Source organism: Seriola dumerili, unplaced genomic scaffold (genome assembly GCF_002260705.1).
Source record: "Seriola dumerili isolate Sdu_G_001 unplaced genomic scaffold, Sdu_1.0 BDQW01000811.1, whole genome shotgun sequence".
Taxonomy (NCBI): domain Eukaryota; kingdom Metazoa; phylum Chordata; class Actinopteri; order Carangiformes; family Carangidae; genus Seriola; species Seriola dumerili.
Window position 1 is genome coordinate 753,027 of NW_019175066.1, and position 16,948 is coordinate 769,974.

Genomic DNA, 16,948 nt, shown 5'->3' on the forward strand with positions numbered 1-16,948 from the left:
GTGTCGTCCTGGATGGAGACCACAGGGGAGTCATCCAGAGACTTCTGGCACAACTCTTCCAGGAGGACCAACCCCCCCGCAGCCAGGACCAGCCTCCTGATGTCCAGCTGGTTGTTTCACAGCTCATCTTCCTCAGCAGCCAAATGGTGAGAGCCCCCTGCTGGTGTAGGGTCCAGGGTCCAGGGTCCAGGGTCCAGGGTCTTTACTCTAGGTTTTAGAGTTTTATGTATTAGGTGAATGTGTGAATAAGTTCTGTTGAGGTATCATTGAGACATCGTGTCCACAAGAATGGGACGGAATGATCTCTCTCCTGCTGCTCCGACTGTTGCCGTCGCTGAGACAAAAAAATCTAAGAAAACTCCTTCAGTGAATTAAAGCAGCTGTCGTCGTCCTGCAGACTCTGGTGCGCTCCCTGGTGGCGGAGCGGCTGAACAGCTCTGAACCAGAGGGCAGACTCGTGGCCTGTCGCACTCTCTGTGGCCTCAGAGGACCCCTCAACAAGGTCAGAGCCTCCTGCTGTTCGTCCAGTCAGACACAGTAAAGAGAGAGTTCACTGCTGCAGCTCAGGTAAACCGTCTCCTAACAGGATGTTGTTCACAAACTGACTCACCTGATGTGGAGCGACCTGAGCGAGCGGGTTCGCCTCGCTGCCGCAGATGCTCTGATTAAGCTGGGAAAGGAACAGAACGTTCACAGACACCTGAGGTACAGCACTGCACCAGACACTAAACACCCTCCAGCCCTTCATCCATTCAGTCTGCAAGCACGACTGGGGATGCTGGGAGATGTAGTCCCTTGGGAGATGGGTTCTGAAAGCTGCATCTTTTTGGTTTATAAATGTTTGAATTTCAGTTTCTCAGGCGGAAAATGATGTTTTTGTCACCTTGTTGATGTGGGACTGAAGCTCGGGTCTGAATCTGAGATAAAGCCAAGGATGTGACCTCAGGTTTAATCCAGTTCATTTCCTCAGGTTATTGAACTGTGTTTCTCTTCGCTTTTCAGTTTTGTTCTCATTCAACTTTAAGAAGTTATTGCTCATCCCTTTATTTACTTCTAGCAGACAGGAAGTGATGGAGTTTACAGCTGCAGCTTTATTTGGTTCAGCAGAGATGTACAGTTGTGTGTCATCTGTGTAACGTTGTAGTAGCACTACAGTAGTAGAAGTAAACATGAGCAATAGGTTTGAAGCATGTGGCCAAATATTTAATAAGTAAATATTTAAGAAGTGTTGCTGGTTTCAGGGTGAAGCTGGAGGACGGACGGGGGCTGCAGGACAGGGTGGAGGCTTTGGAGCTCATCAGCAGCCTGAAGTTAACGACGGCGAAGCTGCTCGAGTCTCTCGTTTCCTGCTTCAAAGACGAATCCCCTGCTGTCAGGAAACAGGCCTGTGTGGCGGCTGCGTCTCTGCTGCTGAAGGATGAGACGGTGAGACATCACAGGGCGGTTGTTGTCTGATGACTGATGACTCTTTTACTGCAAACCAAATTAAAAAGTCGCCTAAACTAACCTACAGATAAATGAAGGTTTGATGAGTGAGTTTGGTCACAGTGGCAAAAATAAATGTTGGTTTATTTTTATTCTTTTATATCAGGTCAGAGAAGTGAGCGCTCTCTCCTGTTCCACCACATCCTAAGCTGTGTGGAAGTTATTCTATTGCTACATAGCTAACGTTAGCATTAGCAGCTGTTTACTCACCAGTCTATAAGAAACGTTGTGAGTTCAGCATCAAATTTAATTCCTTTACTCACCAACATCAGCTTTGTAAAATGGCTCCTTTTTAAAGTGTGGGTATGTGACCGGTTTACTGACCTCGGTGTGGTGTCTCTGGTGTCGGAGTGTGGAACCAGCAGGATGTCACTGGCGTTGTGAGAGTGAGGATGTTTTTCTGTTTGAGTCCAGGTTGTGAGTCGTCTGCTGGAGCTGCTAGAGAACGACCCGGCGCGGGAGGTCCGACTGTCCGCCATCCAAGGTGACGTCACCAGACACGGCAGACTGCACACCGCTACAGTCGACCTGCTGGTGCCGCCACATGTCACACATAGTCAGGGGTCACTCGAGGTCATGAGGATGTCATGATAACACATTCAGGGGGTGGAGATTTTAACCCCCCTGTTCTCATCCCGCTGTAATCGCACGCTGCTATGATCACACAGCTCCAGACTGACTTGTTTCTGGGGCCGGTGCTGCATCATGTGTTTCCCCCAGTTAGACCTTTTGTGGCCCCGAGGCTGGGGGTAGGTGGGGTTAAACTTGGCCCCCAGCTCCTCTCCAGGCTCCAGGAGAAGAGACCTGCCAGGAGCTGTTACCCCTGACAACACAGCAACCCCCCCCACCATGCGCCAGCTCCATCCATTTATCCATCACCTCTCGATGTGAAGGAGCAGCGGCTCTACTCCGAGCTCCCTCCTCTCCCCGTCTCCCGACCCAAAGATCCTGACTGTCGGAGTTTTACAGGATATTAACCATGACATCCATTTTCTCTGTTCAGCCTTGAAGTGTCTCACAGAATAAACTTCAGCTGATAAACTCCTGTGTTGTTGTTGCAGCTGTGGGTGCGTTAGGTTTGTCATCAGCAGACGTGCAGGAGACGCTGCAGAGCTACGTGGAGACTGAGGAGGATGCAGAGCTGCGCGAGGCCGCCTGCAGGCTGCTACCTGTGGACAACCTGCACGACTTCCTGCTGCTGGATCCTGAATGCAACAGTCTGGTCTGCAGGTGGGACTAAAGCCTTTTCATGAGTGTTTGTTAGAAACCGATGGCACTGAGCGAACACTTCAGACACTGATGGTGAAGTGACTGTGAGGAAGGTTGTTCCAGCATCGTGGAGAACCTGCCTCAGTTCTTCTGTCTCAGTCTCTCTGTGGGGACCAAACCATCTGCTGCAGGACTCCTGGTTCTCCTGGTCCCTGAAGATTGTTCTTCATGTGTTTGGACTCGTTGTTCTGCAGCAGGATGAATCTGGACCAATCGGACGCCTCCTTTTGGGACTAACGAAGTGTCTAAACATCTAAATGACGGTTCTAATGGTCATTGGTTGGTTCTCTGTGTAAATTTGGAGGCTGTAGAGGTTGTTTAGAAGATTCGAGCAGGTGTTAGTGGTTATTTAAGAGGTGCTCGCTCCTTCAGGAGGTTTCTGGTGGGTCTGCAGGAGGTTCTGTCGATCATTAAGGAGGTTGTGTCTTTGGATCAGCCCTGTTCTTCCCACTTGAATAAGACTAGATGTTCTGCAGGCTGGTGGTGGAACATCACATTACTGACACTTTGATTGTCTGTCTCTGAGTATAAAGATAAAACAGATGTTTTTCTCTTTGTTCATGTAGGACGATAACAGAAACGCTGCAGGAGGAACGCTGCAACGCTCGGTTCATCAGTCTGCAGGTACGGCAGCTTTACTTTATCCTGTCCGCACCTCGATCTTTAGATTCATAGACTGAAACAATCAATTATCAAAAATCAAAGTCACTGCAGAGTTAGTTTTTTTCGATGGACTAATTGATTGAATCATAAAATCACTTTAACCTGTTTAATCCATCCATCCATGTTCTGCTGCTCATCTGGGTCCAGGTCACATTCATTCATTTAATTATATAATCAGCTCAGCGAGTACGATGGTGAGGATGGTTTTAAACTGCTCCGTCTCCGCTCAGCTGGACGGTGTCGACCGTGGCCTGGTCACACCTGTCCATTCACCTGCAGGTTGTGTTTGCAGGTGAAGCGTCTGTGTGAGGGGAGAATCATCGCAGACAAAGTGCTGCTGCTGGAGAAGCTGCGGAACGAGAAACACAAGGGTCGCCGCCTCCAGCGCAGGGTGCTGTGCAGGCTGATGAGTCTGCTGTACAGGACTGATCTCTACCAGACGCCCGATGATCCCTGATCACTGCTGATCACTTCCTCTGTTTACTCCTGATTAAAGATGAAAGCAAGTGAATGAAGGGGTTCAACAGTATTTGTCACAGTGAGGAGTTTTATTTCTCTCTGGCAGCTACAAACCAATAGAGGAGCATGGAATTTAAAATATCTAGAATTCCTTTTATGATACCTGTAGTGTAAGACCTATGGAGGACCAGCAGTAATTTCATTTCCTTAGGCATTAAAAATAGGAATTATAAAAAGAATTTATAAATGATTGATTAATCCGTCAATAAATACTTCAGGTTTAAAAATGGATTTACAAAAACAGCATAAACTCATATTAAACAAACCATTTATAAGTACATTTATTAATTATTGAATAAATAATATTATTTGAAAAACTATTTGTAAAGACTTTTTAAAAATGGTAAAACATTCCTGGATTCCTTCTTCAAATTCCATTTCCGCTGCCTCTCCTGTTGGCTCATCGATCAGCTTAGTGATTTAACCTCTCTGACTCTCTGGTTAGCTCAACCAATCAGAGAGCTTGTTACAGTGCATGGCCCGTTGGGAATGTTTAGCCTGATTTAACCAATACTGAAGGCCCAGAGTGTCAGACTGTGACACTGAACAGACCCAAGGACTAAACGAGCTCTAATATTAACCAGGTCCAGCTCCACTGCTCCGACACACGGTGACAACACAACAAAACAGGAGCCGTCAATCACAAGATGGCTGGAAGGTCCAGCTGTGGACTGTCGTCACTTTCTATATGAACTATAGTGTATTTGTATTTGTGCAACTATCACAGAAGCAGGAGACGTTTAAACATGAAGCAGAAAAGCAGAATGTGAAACCAAGTCAAGACAATATTTTATTATGTTGATGAGAAACAGGAATCAATGTACATTCAGCATTTATCATGAACTGACATGTTTACACTGAAATCAGCTGTTGTTGAACTTTATCGGACCAGAACTGAAAATAGTTTGAATCTGATCAATGATCAGCTGATCAAAAGCTATTTATAAAATGTCTTTTTTTTTTTTATTTATTTGGATCTCCAGTTTGCTGGTCGTCATGGCTCCAGACAAAGTCACAATAATTTTAAAAAACTGATGTAAAATGACTCAGTATCAATAAAAAGAAAAAATATAAAGATCAGAAAATGAGTGAAATCGTTTTACACACATGAAAAGTTCGACAACGAGAGAAAAAGCAAATAGTTCAAATACAGAAGAAATAAAAACCAGTGAGAACTAAAAGAAAAATAATATTGGAACCATGACAACAATTATACTGAAATCTGTCATTTATTTTTCACTAGAACAAAAGTTACATATATCTGCAACTCAATTTCCACATGTTGAAAACAGATTTTCATTTCCAGAAATTTCAAGAAATGAATTATTGATAAAGAACATTGTGACTAGTGAGGATGAATTGTAAAGTCATTAAACTGAATTGCTGCTGGTCAAAATGACTTTATGACATTCGGCCTGGAATTATAACTAGTGAAAAAACAAGTGTTGATATCTAAACTGCTGGTAATAGTGGTTGTTGTAACTTCTCCTGTTCCACTGTAACAGAGACCTTCACTGGTAACATCTTCACTGGGAGATGATCCCAGTTGCAAATGATTGGAAACACCTTGTGAGTGAAAGTGTGTGTGAAGGTGTGTATGTGTGTGTCAGTATCAGGATCAGAGAACGACAGTTTTCCTCTGGTCCAGTCCAGATTCACTCTGATCCTCTGGAGCTTCTTCTTCTTCATTCTGAGAACAGTTTGTGGAGCTGAAGGTGACCACGCTCTGTGTTTACCTTCAGACAACCCCATTCTCCAAAATCCAGACTTCATGTCTCCCTTCCTCTCTGTGGTCTCTTCCAACACGCCAACTATCCAGCCTCTGTTTTTTGCGACCTCAACGTCCCAGCTGTGAGTCCCTGAGTCAAACCCCTCAGAGCCCAGAACAGAGCGGTAAAGATCAAACCTCTCTGGATTGTCAGGAATCTTCTGTCTCTCTCCTCGTCTCACTGTGGTCAGATCTTCAGACAGGATGAGTTGTGGACCAGCAGTATTTGGGTCCAGAACCAAAGGACTGTAGGAGACCAGGTCCTTCATCTTGTTCCAGATGTTGAAGGTCAGGTTGCCCAGGTGTTTGGCCTGGTCTATCAGAGCTCCTGAGCCCAGCTGGTGATCCTCCAGCAGGGGGCGCTGCTGGACTCTGTCCACTGCAGCCTTGTAGCTGAGCAGGAATGAGACGTCTTCAGCTCTCAGCTCGTCCTCTGTGGCTCTGACTGTGTCTGAAAGAGCTGCTATCTCTCTGCTCAGAGCCTCCATCTTCTCCTTCATCACCTGACTCTTCTGCTCCTCTTCCTCCCTCAGTGCAGCCATCCTGGCCTCCTCTTCCTCTTCTAGAAACTGGTGAAGCTTCTTAAACTGCTCCTTGATCTGCGTCTCTGTGCGTCGGGCCTGGACCTTAATGTGTTCTGCTGTTTGATCAAACTCCACTTTAACTTCATTAAGACCCTTTAACTTCTCCTTTAAGGGCTTCAGAGTTTCCTGAAGCTTCTTCTTGTGTGGTGGAGCAGCTTCATCGATGGGTCTGAATCTGTGGTCGGTGTGTTTTTCTGAATCTCTACAGATGAGACACACTGGCTGCTGATGGTCCAGACAGAAGAGTTTGAGTTTCTCAGAGTGCAGACTGCAGAGAGCCTCTGAAGATCCATGATCTCTCTCCTGTAAGAAGGCCTCACACAGGTTCTTCAACACCAGGTTACAAGGTGGATGTTTCCTTGAAGATATTCTCTTACAAACTGGACATTCCGGTGTTTGTTTCTCTCTCCACCAGCTCTGCAGACAGTCTTTACAGAAGCTGTGGCTGCAGGACAAGAGAACAGGATCTCTGAAGACCTCATGACAGACCGGACAGCGGAGATCCTCCTCTGGTCTGAAAGCCATTTAGTCTCTGAGAGAAGCTGAAAACACAGCAGACAGGAAGTACAGTCAGTCTAATCTCAGACGCTCTGTGTGAAACACAATGATATCAGTGCATCAGCTCCACGTGAGCGGGTTTCTACTCGCAGCTTTAAAAGGAGAAAGAGAGACAACAACGGACCATGAGAAAGTCTGAGCTCCGTTAGCCTGGCTAAGATCAAAGTTACACTAAATTGCTAAACACGATTAAAATACATGTACACACGGGGAGAAACATCATGACCACAATGAGCAGCAGTTGTGACCTGTACACAGTCAGATTTATGCATCGGCTCGATGTTTTTACGGCGTTTTAACACGTTAATAATAACGTTACCTCAGCACAGTCGACTTCTGTGTTTCTAATGTTCTTCTTCGCCACCGTCGCGTAGTCGTCGTCTTATTCTTATTCGTCGTCTTCTTCTTCTTCGTCGTCTTCTTCTTCTTCGTCGTCTTCTTCTAATTCGTCGTCTTCTTCTAATTCGTCTTCGTCGTCGTCTTCACCTTCTTGTACCGATTCTTCTTTTTCTGTGTTTATTGTTGTTGTTGTTCTTCTTTTGTTTCTTAAAATGGCGGTTGGCAAACGGGTGCATTACCGCCACCCACTGACCTGGAGTGTGGGAGGGGCTCAGTGAATCAATGCCCGACTCATTAAATAAGGTTTCAGTCAGTTGAAAAAAATACAAAATCAATATGCAGTGCTCAATGTTGATATACCGACGGGCTGCGATAGTTTATGAGAACGGTAACACTATGAGTAGTAAAAAATAGCTTTGGTCTGTTATGAAACTGTGGTGGGTTTATTTTAACCATAGCAGATAAGTTGAGTAGGCGATCGTTCAATGTGTCCGCGCCCAAAATGGCGTCAGCACGTCTCTCGGTTAGCATTTGGCAACATGTTTGGCAAACTCTTAGACATCTTAGATGAGTCACCCGCGGCGAAATTAATGTTCGCCATAGTCAGAAGAAAGGGAAACGTGGAGCAGAGAGGGGGAAAGGCCCTCAACTCATATGCAGCTAAATGCTCCAAACTAATAAGTGATGTGATTGAACACGGAAATACCATAAAACTGCCCTTCTTCTAATGGCCGTTTAAGACCGCCTCCAAAAGTGAGTCGTTCCCCACAGACTGCCATTTTAAAATCCAACTTTACAGCAGAAATGAACATGTTTACAGCCTGGTACAAAAACATTCATGGCAACTGTAAGGGGGTGATTTTTTATGACTCACTCGTTTAAATCTTACTAAGGCTTAAAGTTCTGCACAATTACAATTTGAGGTTGTTATTGTTATTTGAGTGACAGGCGGGTGAGCGTATGGCGGCCACAAGCCGGCATGCACGGAAGTCTCGGCTCCACACACGCGCCTCCTTTTTGCCCACTTTGGCGGAATCAGGTACTGGCTTGTTTTTTTAAACAGTCTATTGTTCTGGCAAGATGGCGGCGGCGTAACGGCTCATTCTGAGCTTCAACGCCGCTCTTCACAAACCTATGGGTGACGTCACGGAGGCTACTTCCGTCTTTATTTTGTCTGTGGTAAGGACCAGGTCAGTCAAAAACACTAGTTAAACTTACACTCTTGTAGCTTGTGTTCAATTTCAGTGAATGTGTATGTGATTTTTCTTTATTTTTAGATAAAGCTGATCCTTTCAACTTTTGAGCTAACTGTATCTCATTCTCCTTTTAAAAAGTGTAGGCTGATTGTTTTGTGTGTCTAGCCTTGTACATTTGTATGTGTAATGAGTTTTTGAGGGTTCACACAGAGTCATAGCTCAACATATTCAGTCTGGTTCTCGTTACATCAGGGGTCTCCAGCCTTTTTTACTCTGAGAGCTACTAAGACAAAATAAAAAGGGGCTGAGAGCTCCTCATGTCTTATATCACTGGTTACATTCACATATCGTATCAAAACACTCAAACTGATCTCCAAAAGAAATCGAATGATAAGAAGATCATTTACTAAATCATCAAATATCAATATCCAAAACTCACATTTTGTCAGGCTTTTATTAGTTTCTGACTCTGGTAAAAAACAACATTCCCTGAAACCACTGTATCTCTGACCTATGTCTTGAACCAAATCACACACATTTAGGCTCATTTATGTGATCTATTTTGATAACTAATGTAATAACTTCTAATATTTTTTCCCTTCACATTACCTGAAACTGTTTGGAGCCCCCCTGGTGAGGTCCACGTCCCACTTTGAAAACCTGTGGCCTACAACATTAGCATGAACAGTGTGGCCTGAGATGGAGTCAAAGTCCCAGCCTGAATTATTGTTTTACTCCCCTCCGGATACACCGATCAGCCGTAACATTATGAGCACTGACAGGTGAAGTGAATAACTTTGATTATCTCGTTCTAATGGAACCTGTCAGTGGGTGGGATGTATCAGGCAGCAAGTGAACATTCAGTCCTTGAAGTTGATGTCTTGGAAGCAGCAAAAGCAAGTGTAAGGATCTGAGCAACTTTGACAAGGGCCAAATTGTGATGGCGAGACGACTGGGCCGGAACATCTCCAAAACTGCAGGTGCTGTTGGCTGTTTCCGGTCTGCAGTGGTTAGTACCTACCTAAAGTGGTCTAAAGAAGGACAACCGGTGAACCGGCAACAGGGTCATGGGCGCTCAAGGCTCATTGATGTTAGCCGCAGAAAGCGCTTTCAATGGGCATGTGAGCAGTTCAAGGTGTTGACTTGTCCTCCAACTTCCTCAGGTCTCAATCCAGTTGAGCATCTGTGGGATGTGCTGGACAATCCGATCCATGGAGGCTCCACCTGGCACCTTACAGGACTTAAAGGATCTGTTGCTCACATCTTGGTGCCAGATACCACAGCACACCTTCAGAGGTCTGTGGAGTCCAGGCCTGCATGGGTCACAGCTGTTTTGGTGGGAAAAAGGGGGACCTACACAACATTAGGCAGGTGGTCATAATGTTATATCCTATCGGTGTACATCATTAAGTCTCTTTCTACACTCAACGTTAAACTCGGGGGTTTCTGCTGCTGCGTCTTCAGAACCGGCCCGACACACAGGGAGGCAGATTAAAGAGCAGTTTAAGAAACTGGTGAAGCTTCTGCATCAGTGAAGGTGGCCAATAACTGTCCAGGTACATTGTGTTTGTATCATTTCACTATTATCCATGATTAATTTATCTTTTTATCTTTTGTTCAATAACCATTGAGATTTTACTACGAATATTCTGGTCATACAAAGTTGGTTAATTTATGTCTGAATGATGCTCTTGAAATTCAGAGTGCCAGTATTCCTGAGCAGGACTGTACGATGTCGAGTGTTTCCCTCAGCAGAAGCTCAGAGGGGCCTCAGATGGAAATGTTCGGGGCCTCACACTTGTTCTCAGCACCTCTGGTTTACAGCTGCTTCCTGTGTCAGGAAGGTTTTGAAACTGGTCAGCAGTCTGCAGAGCTGCTGAGTCAGCCTGATCTATGACACACACACACACACACACACACACACACACACACACACTCACACACACTCACACACTCTGCACAATATAAACACACAACCCTGATCACAAACCATCACTTCTCTCTGCTTCTTGTTCTTATCCTGAATTTAATTTTTATTCTTATATTCTTATATATATATATATATATATATATAATATTTTTAGCCACTGCGGTAGAATTTGGACCAATCCTTTTAATGCTGCCTTCAGGTGCACTCGGAAATGTGCCTTGTTGTCAGCCTCTTCAGTCACCTTTAGTTAGAGGACAACAGAGATCACTTTATGGAAACTAACGAGTCAAGTCCAAAACAGCCAAATAGGCGTGAAGGAACTATTGATGTTATTTAAAGTTGTTTTCATGTGTGTGGGTTTGATTTTATTGTGAAATGCAGTGGTGATGTTGAGGAGGAGGGGGTGGGGGCTTCACCGTGGTTCCCATATTTCCGACAGCAGTGAAAGCAGCAGAGCCGCAGTGCTGCGGTCAGACAGACATCAGACAGACATCAGGACCAGTCTGATGGTGCAGACCCGCCCGTCACAGTTCGTCTGACTTCAGTAACTGTCGGTGAGTTAACGGGTTGTTGCCGGTATGAACACGGAGGAGACGAACGTGGAGCTGCAGGATGCTGAGACCAAAGATGTGGAGCCGAAGGATGCGGCGGATCCGGCTCAGGGCGCAGCGGATGCTGATGCGACGGAGGCCGATGTGAGTGAGGCGGACCTGGACCAGGAGGAGCAGGAGAAGCAGCCGATGACCGGAGGAGACCGGGATGCGGACGCTGCGTCGGCCGGCGGAGACGCGGCGGCGGCGGCAGCGGAGAAGAACGGCTCCGTGAAGCTGAAGATCCCCGAGGAGGTGGAGGGGGGGAAATTCACCGGGCTGAGCAAGGAGGAGCTGCTGCGGGTGGCGGGAACCCCGGGGTGAGGAGGAGCACACAGGCCCGGATACACCACACACACACACACACACACACACACACACACACACACACACACACACACACACACACACTGATGACACACTCCACACAGGGTCCGGTCCACAGAGTCCCGCATCAGCTGGATCTGGAAACCAGCTGACACGTAAACACGTGACACATTTCATATCCAGTGTGTTCACGACAAACATCAGCAGCCTTATACCTTCAGCTGTGGTTTGACACATGCGCAGTGGTGAGTCAGAGCAGCAGTAGAAGAGACCAACTGGAATATATTGAACTCACATCTGTAGCTAATGACCCATTAAACATCGTTACACCTGACGCATCAGTCACTGTTTATTTTAAAGGAAGAATTCCGAGGTTGTAACTGACCCTGAGCCTCATTAAAAACATGGAGTCTGGTTGATGATTTCTGTCTGTATCTCTATCCAGTGGGTTTTAATACAAACTAGTTCCATGTGTCTGTTATTAAATGGTGTAGCTGTTACCTTGGCAACCAAACAGTCTGTGGTTCAGTCTCAAACACAAGGAGTGAAATGTTACGACTCACCTCACAGTCCAGGTTAATGAGGATTATGACAAAAACTTGATATTGAAAGATTTTTATTCAACATTGAAATCGCTTTTTGACAGAATTTGTGTGTTGTTGTTGTTACAACTAACCCAGACTCTTGTAGCTAACTAGCTTAACTCGCAGCTAACAGCTAATACATTAGCACTGACAACTAGTGTGAGAAATATCCATGTAGACTCACAATAAACATACGTTTGAAAATCAGGCTGCTGTTACAAAAATAATTAAGTGAAAATTTCTTACCGCAAAATAATTTTTTTCCTTCTAAAACCGTCTGTCTGTCACAGGGAGCTACTTCCTCACAGGTGGAATAAAACTGAGCAGGTATACAGTGATCAGGTGATTCCTAACTCGTTCCTGAAGTGTTAAACTGACCCATGTGACAACCATCCCCATCTCCCCTACATTAAATTTCACTAATTAAATCTTGTCTCAATAAGCAGAATTCTGAACATATCCCTTGTTTTATATATATATAATATTATAGTATTAATTATTTGTACAGTAATATTTATCAAAGAACAGCATCAATACAAACTCACTGACTGGCGGGAAATCACTCTGAGGATTTATAAGTTATGAAAAAAACCACAGCAGATAATAAAGATCTGAGTAAAATCAAAGATGCTGCAGGATTTCTTCCCGCGCTCACTCCTGCCCCTGCTGGTTGGAGAATGTACTACAACTTTGCTACTGGTTAATATTCATGATGTCTCCTCAGCTGGGTGAGGACCCGCTGGGCCCTGCTGGTGGTGTTCTGGCTCGGCTGGTTGGGGATGTTGGTCGGAGCCGTCTTCATCATCCTGCAGGCTCCTCGCTGCAGAGACCTGCCCCCCACCAACTGGTGGAACGACGGCCCCCTGTACCAGATCGTAAACATCCCGGCCTTCACCGACACCCACAACCTGAAGGGTGAGAGTGTGTGTGTGTGTGTGTGTGTGTGTGTGTGTAATACTGCTGACATGTAGCAGAAGTGAAACTGCTTTAAATGAGCTGAAGAAGAAGCTGTCTGGAGTGAAACTGGTTCACTGAACTCCTGCCTCGTGTTCAGTGTTGAAGTGAACCAGCTACAGTGAACGCAGCAGCTGTGAATGGATCAGCTCTACTGTCTCTATTATATTTTATCCTCACAGACATTTGAGTTAAATTGTGTCGTAATTAGTGTGTGAAGTCTTAGTCTTGAGTAATGGCTAAAAAGTGTTTAGTGAGGTCACAGTGACCTTTGACCTTTGACCACCCAAATCTAATCAGTTCCCTCGAGGTGTTACTGAGATATCACGTTCACGAGAATGAGACGGACGGAGAAAAACTAGATTTACCTCCCTTCAAATCTGACACTAACATTCACTTGGACTCAAAGACCAGCTGATTAGATTATGGTGGTCAAAGGTCAAGGCCAGTGTGACCTCACTAAACACTTTTTAGCTATTACTCAAGACTTCTCAGCTATTATGACAAAGTTTCACACAGATTCTTAATATTTAATTTGACTGAACAGGGATGTGACCTGAGTGGAGTTCAGTTTAATTAGTGCAGCGCTGCAGTCAGAGAATCGGCTTTCACACCCTGTGTTGTTGTTCAGTGTGTTTCATCTGCACGTCTCCCTCCTGCTGAACACTGTGAAACCATTGGCAGGAGCGTGCACGTGCAGCCTCGTGCACGTGGAACCTTCCGCCCACAGACGTGACGCCGACGTCGGTCACAGCTGCTCTGTTCTCGTCCTTCAGGTCTGGAGCAGAAGGTCGACAGTCTGTCTCAGCTCAAGGTTAAAGGTCTGGTGGTCGGACCGATCCACGTCGCTCCGCCTGACGACGCTATGAGCCTGAGATTCGAAGAGATCTCCCCCGAGGCGGGAAACCTGGAGCAGTTTAAGGGTTTCGTTCAGGCTGCTCACAAGAAGGGTGAGGAGACGTTCACTGATCGACCAATCACAACAGGAGGAGGTTTCCAGGGGTTACAGAGTTGTTCATTCATTCATGTATTTAATGTGTAAATCTGACATGACGGAGAACGTTACGTTAATATCAGGTTCATATAGAACATGGTAAAGGTAAAGTCGTGTTCCTGCAGGTATCTCTGTGGTTCTGGATCTGACTCCAAACTACCAGGGATCATCTGGACCCTGGTTCTCCAACATCAGTGTGACCAACGTTGCAGAGAGACTGAAGGTGAGAGCCCCCCCCCCACAGCCTTTAAACCAGCTCCAGCTCTTCAGATTCTCTAACAGCTGTCTGTCTCTGTCTCATCAGTCTGCTCTGGTGTTCTGGCTGAACGAAGGCGTGGACGGCGTCCAGCTGTCGGGGGTGGAGCGTGTGTCCGGCGTGGTGCCGTCTCTGTGGGCCGACATCCGAGCCATCGTCCAGAACAGGATGGACGAGCGTCAGAACAGGAGGTCAGGAACAATAATGGGCCGCTGCTGGGACACGTATTAACATCTGGACAGGAAGTTTACCTTCAAAATAAAATCCAGTGTCAGACAGAAAAGTTTTAGTAAGAGTGAGAGGTCTGGACTCTGGGTCAGTCCTCAGACCTGGTCCAGACTCTCTACATGTTCATAGCAGAGCAGCAGATCATTGTGGGTTCTGGGTGTTTTCCAGGGTCCTGATCGGCATCACAGAGCGATCCTCGGCTGAGGACGTGTCCTCCCTCCTCTCCTCCACCCATGTCGACCTCCTGATCTCCAGGGTCCTCCGTGGAGGAGACGTGGACGCCACGGAGCGCGCTCAGTCCGTCCAGTTCTTGTATTCAAACCACAGCCAGACCAAGCTGGCCTGGAACCTGGGGGGCCGGGTCGAGGGTCACCTGGCGTCGCTGGTGGGCCCGGCTCTGGTGAAGCTGCACCAGCTGCTGCTGCTCACGCTGCCCGGGACGCCAGTCTTCAACTATGGTGACGAGATCGGCCTGATGGACGAGGTGAGGTCACAACCAGCAGGTGGCGCCAAAACAAGAGCTTTTCAAATGTGACGCAGTGAAACAGCTGCTTTATGGAACTGCAGTGGTAGTTTTAGTTAGTTTAGTTAGTTTAGCAGTACTAGTACCAACATCAGCCGCTCAGGCTAAAACATGACTATTGGTTATCACTGATACTCATTGGATCTCTTGATTGTTGTTTACATTTTGTCATCTCTACTTCAGGGCACCAAGTTCCCCAAGATGCTTTGGGACTCTAATGAGCGGCTGAATGAGACTCTGCAGGTAAACAACAGACACATCAAGATACTTTGTGCTCCACCCTTCAAACAGGACGTCGCATGTAAACAGCATCACAGCTCAGAGTTCACACCAAATACATTATTCATGTGTTTGTGTAATTCCTGCCAATAACCATCAATATTCTGGATATTCAAAAAAGTTTGAAAGTGATTGGCGTCATCTATCCCACAGTCTCCAACATATTCCACCCCCCCACCCCCACCCCCAACAAAATGTTGTGATTAAAAAAACATTTTTCCAGCCCTCCTCTGGGATATTAAAATTCCCCTTCTCCTCCTCTGACCATTTGTTCCAAAGGTGAAATTTAATATTTTTATCAAGATAAATAAACGGTCTGAACCCTAAATATATTTCAGAAATGTTCCATGTATTTGAGCTGTAAGATCTGCAGGAGCTGCTCAGTCAGTGGAGCCCAGAGTTAAAGCTGAACAGGGTGAAATGGCTTTCAGTAATTATACTGCCCCCTGCTGGAACCTGCAGGAACCTGCAGGAATCTGCAGGAACCTCCAGGAACCTGCTGGAACCTCCAGGAACCTGCTGGAACCTGGCTTTATAAAGAAGCTAAAAACTGCTCTGTTGCACTTAAATGAGATTATCTATTTTATAATCGGTATTTTTATACTGTTTTACACTGTTTCCTTCTTACTTCTGTCTTTATGGTTCTTTTATTTCTGTTAAGCACATTGAGTGACCTCTGTGTATGATAATGTGCTGTACAGATAAATTTGCCTCGTCTAGTAACGATGTGAGTCGTGGCAGAAGCAGTATGAGTACCAGCTGTAGTAGTAGTGGTAAACTGTGTATTGATGATCTGTCTCTGTGCAGGAGGAGAGGGCGGAGCGTCTCTCCTGTCGCAGATTTTTCCGCAGCGTGAGCGAGCTGCGAGGTAAAGAACGCTCCCTGATGTTCGGAGACTTCGTGCTCCTCTCTAACTCCTCCTCCTCCCTGGCGTACCTGCGGGTCTGGGATCAGAGCACGCGTTACCTGGCCGCTTTCAACTGGGCGGCGGAGGAGGCGGCGGTGCTGCAGCTGAGCGATGCGACCCTGCCGCGGCAGGCTGCGGTGGTCATCAGCACCAACAGCAGCGCCCTGCCTGCAGACAGCAGCGTGGACCTGATGAACCTGTACCTCGGCCCCGGACAGGCCGCGCTCCTCAAGTTTCCCTACACTGGATAGAGCAGAGGTTGATTCACGCTTATCTGTTATCAGTTAGTACCTCCAGACAAAATGGTGATTAAAGGTCCGTGTAGACTGGATTAAAGTGACAGGACACGGTCTGTAACACACAAGGATACTCGTCCTGCTCAGAGTCAAATCTCAGTCAGATCTGAAAGGAGGGAAATGAAATACACATTTTTAGATTCAGTGTCACTTCACTTCCTGATATCACTATCTCTGATGTCCCGAAAAAGATGCTCCTTCTACCTGCAGAACCTCAGAGAGAATCATGTTTCCTTCAGGATCGCAGTGATCCAGTGACAGTTGTCTGAACATCATCGTACTCTGCAGACGGGAGCTGATCACAGCTGATTCTGCTGCTTTAATGGAAGCAGTTTTCCATAATGTAAACAAACAAAGAATAAAACACAGGCAATGTGAAGTGACATAACACCACCAGTCCAGAAATCCAGTCCACACGGGGCTTTGATCCACTAAGTGTTTCATGGCCGTTTTTCCTTCCTTCGCGTGTATTGTTAGGTGAATATAAATGGCGTGATGTGATGATGCACCTCTTCTCTCCGTGTCGTGAACTCTGTGAAAACAAAATAGAAATAAAGACTTTTTGAAGTGTGACGATGTGTTTTTGTTTTTAATGAGAGTTTTGACAGAATATCAGCTGATAAAATAAACCTCAGTAAAGTCTGTCATTCTACGTTATTCTGCTCTAACTCAATATTTATCATCGTACATGAGGCGGCC

The 16,948-nt window shown here is 46.0% G+C and overlaps 2 protein-coding genes across 2 annotated transcripts; one reads left to right on the forward strand and one right to left on the reverse strand.

Annotated features, from left to right (window-relative positions):
• Positions 1-4,595: 4,595 nt before the first annotated feature.
• On the reverse strand, positions 4,596-7,269 carry LOC111237170 (zinc-binding protein A33-like). The gene is made up of 2 exons (XM_022766149.1): positions 7,166-7,269; positions 4,596-6,830 (listed from the first exon to the last, which is right to left on the reverse strand). The coding sequence occupies exon 2, from the start codon at positions 6,811-6,813 to the stop codon at positions 5,389-5,391; it is 1,425 nt and encodes a 474-aa protein (XP_022621870.1). The 5' UTR covers positions 6,814-6,830; positions 7,166-7,269; the 3' UTR covers positions 4,596-5,388.
• Positions 7,270-10,765: 3,496 nt separating this feature from the next.
• LOC111237169 (4F2 cell-surface antigen heavy chain-like) lies at positions 10,766-16,470 on the forward strand. The gene is made up of 8 exons (XM_022766148.1): positions 10,766-11,221; positions 12,537-12,727; positions 13,543-13,716; positions 13,886-13,983; positions 14,065-14,207; positions 14,413-14,728; positions 14,951-15,010; positions 15,854-16,470. The coding sequence occupies exons 1-8, from the start codon at positions 10,890-10,892 to the stop codon at positions 16,202-16,204; spliced, it is 1,665 nt and encodes a 554-aa protein (XP_022621869.1). The 5' UTR covers positions 10,766-10,889; the 3' UTR covers positions 16,205-16,470.
• Positions 16,471-16,948: the final 478 nt, after the last annotated feature.

Bases quoted from the DNA above. Each gene is read 5' to 3' on its own strand.
- LOC111237170 (XM_022766149.1), bottom strand. From the start codon at position 6,813: ATGGCTTTCAGACCAGAGGAGGATCTCCGCTGTCCGGTCTGTCATGAG.
- LOC111237169 (XM_022766148.1), top strand. From the start codon at position 10,890: ATGAACACGGAGGAGACGAACGTGGAGCTGCAGGATGCTGAGACCAAA. The intron at 13,984-14,064 runs GTGAGAGCCCCC...CTGTCTCATCAG, and splicing joins ACGTTGCAGAGAGACTGAAG to TCTGCTCTGGTGTTCTGGCT. The intron at 14,729-14,950 runs GTGAGGTCACAA...TCTCTACTTCAG, and splicing joins AGATCGGCCTGATGGACGAG to GGCACCAAGTTCCCCAAGAT.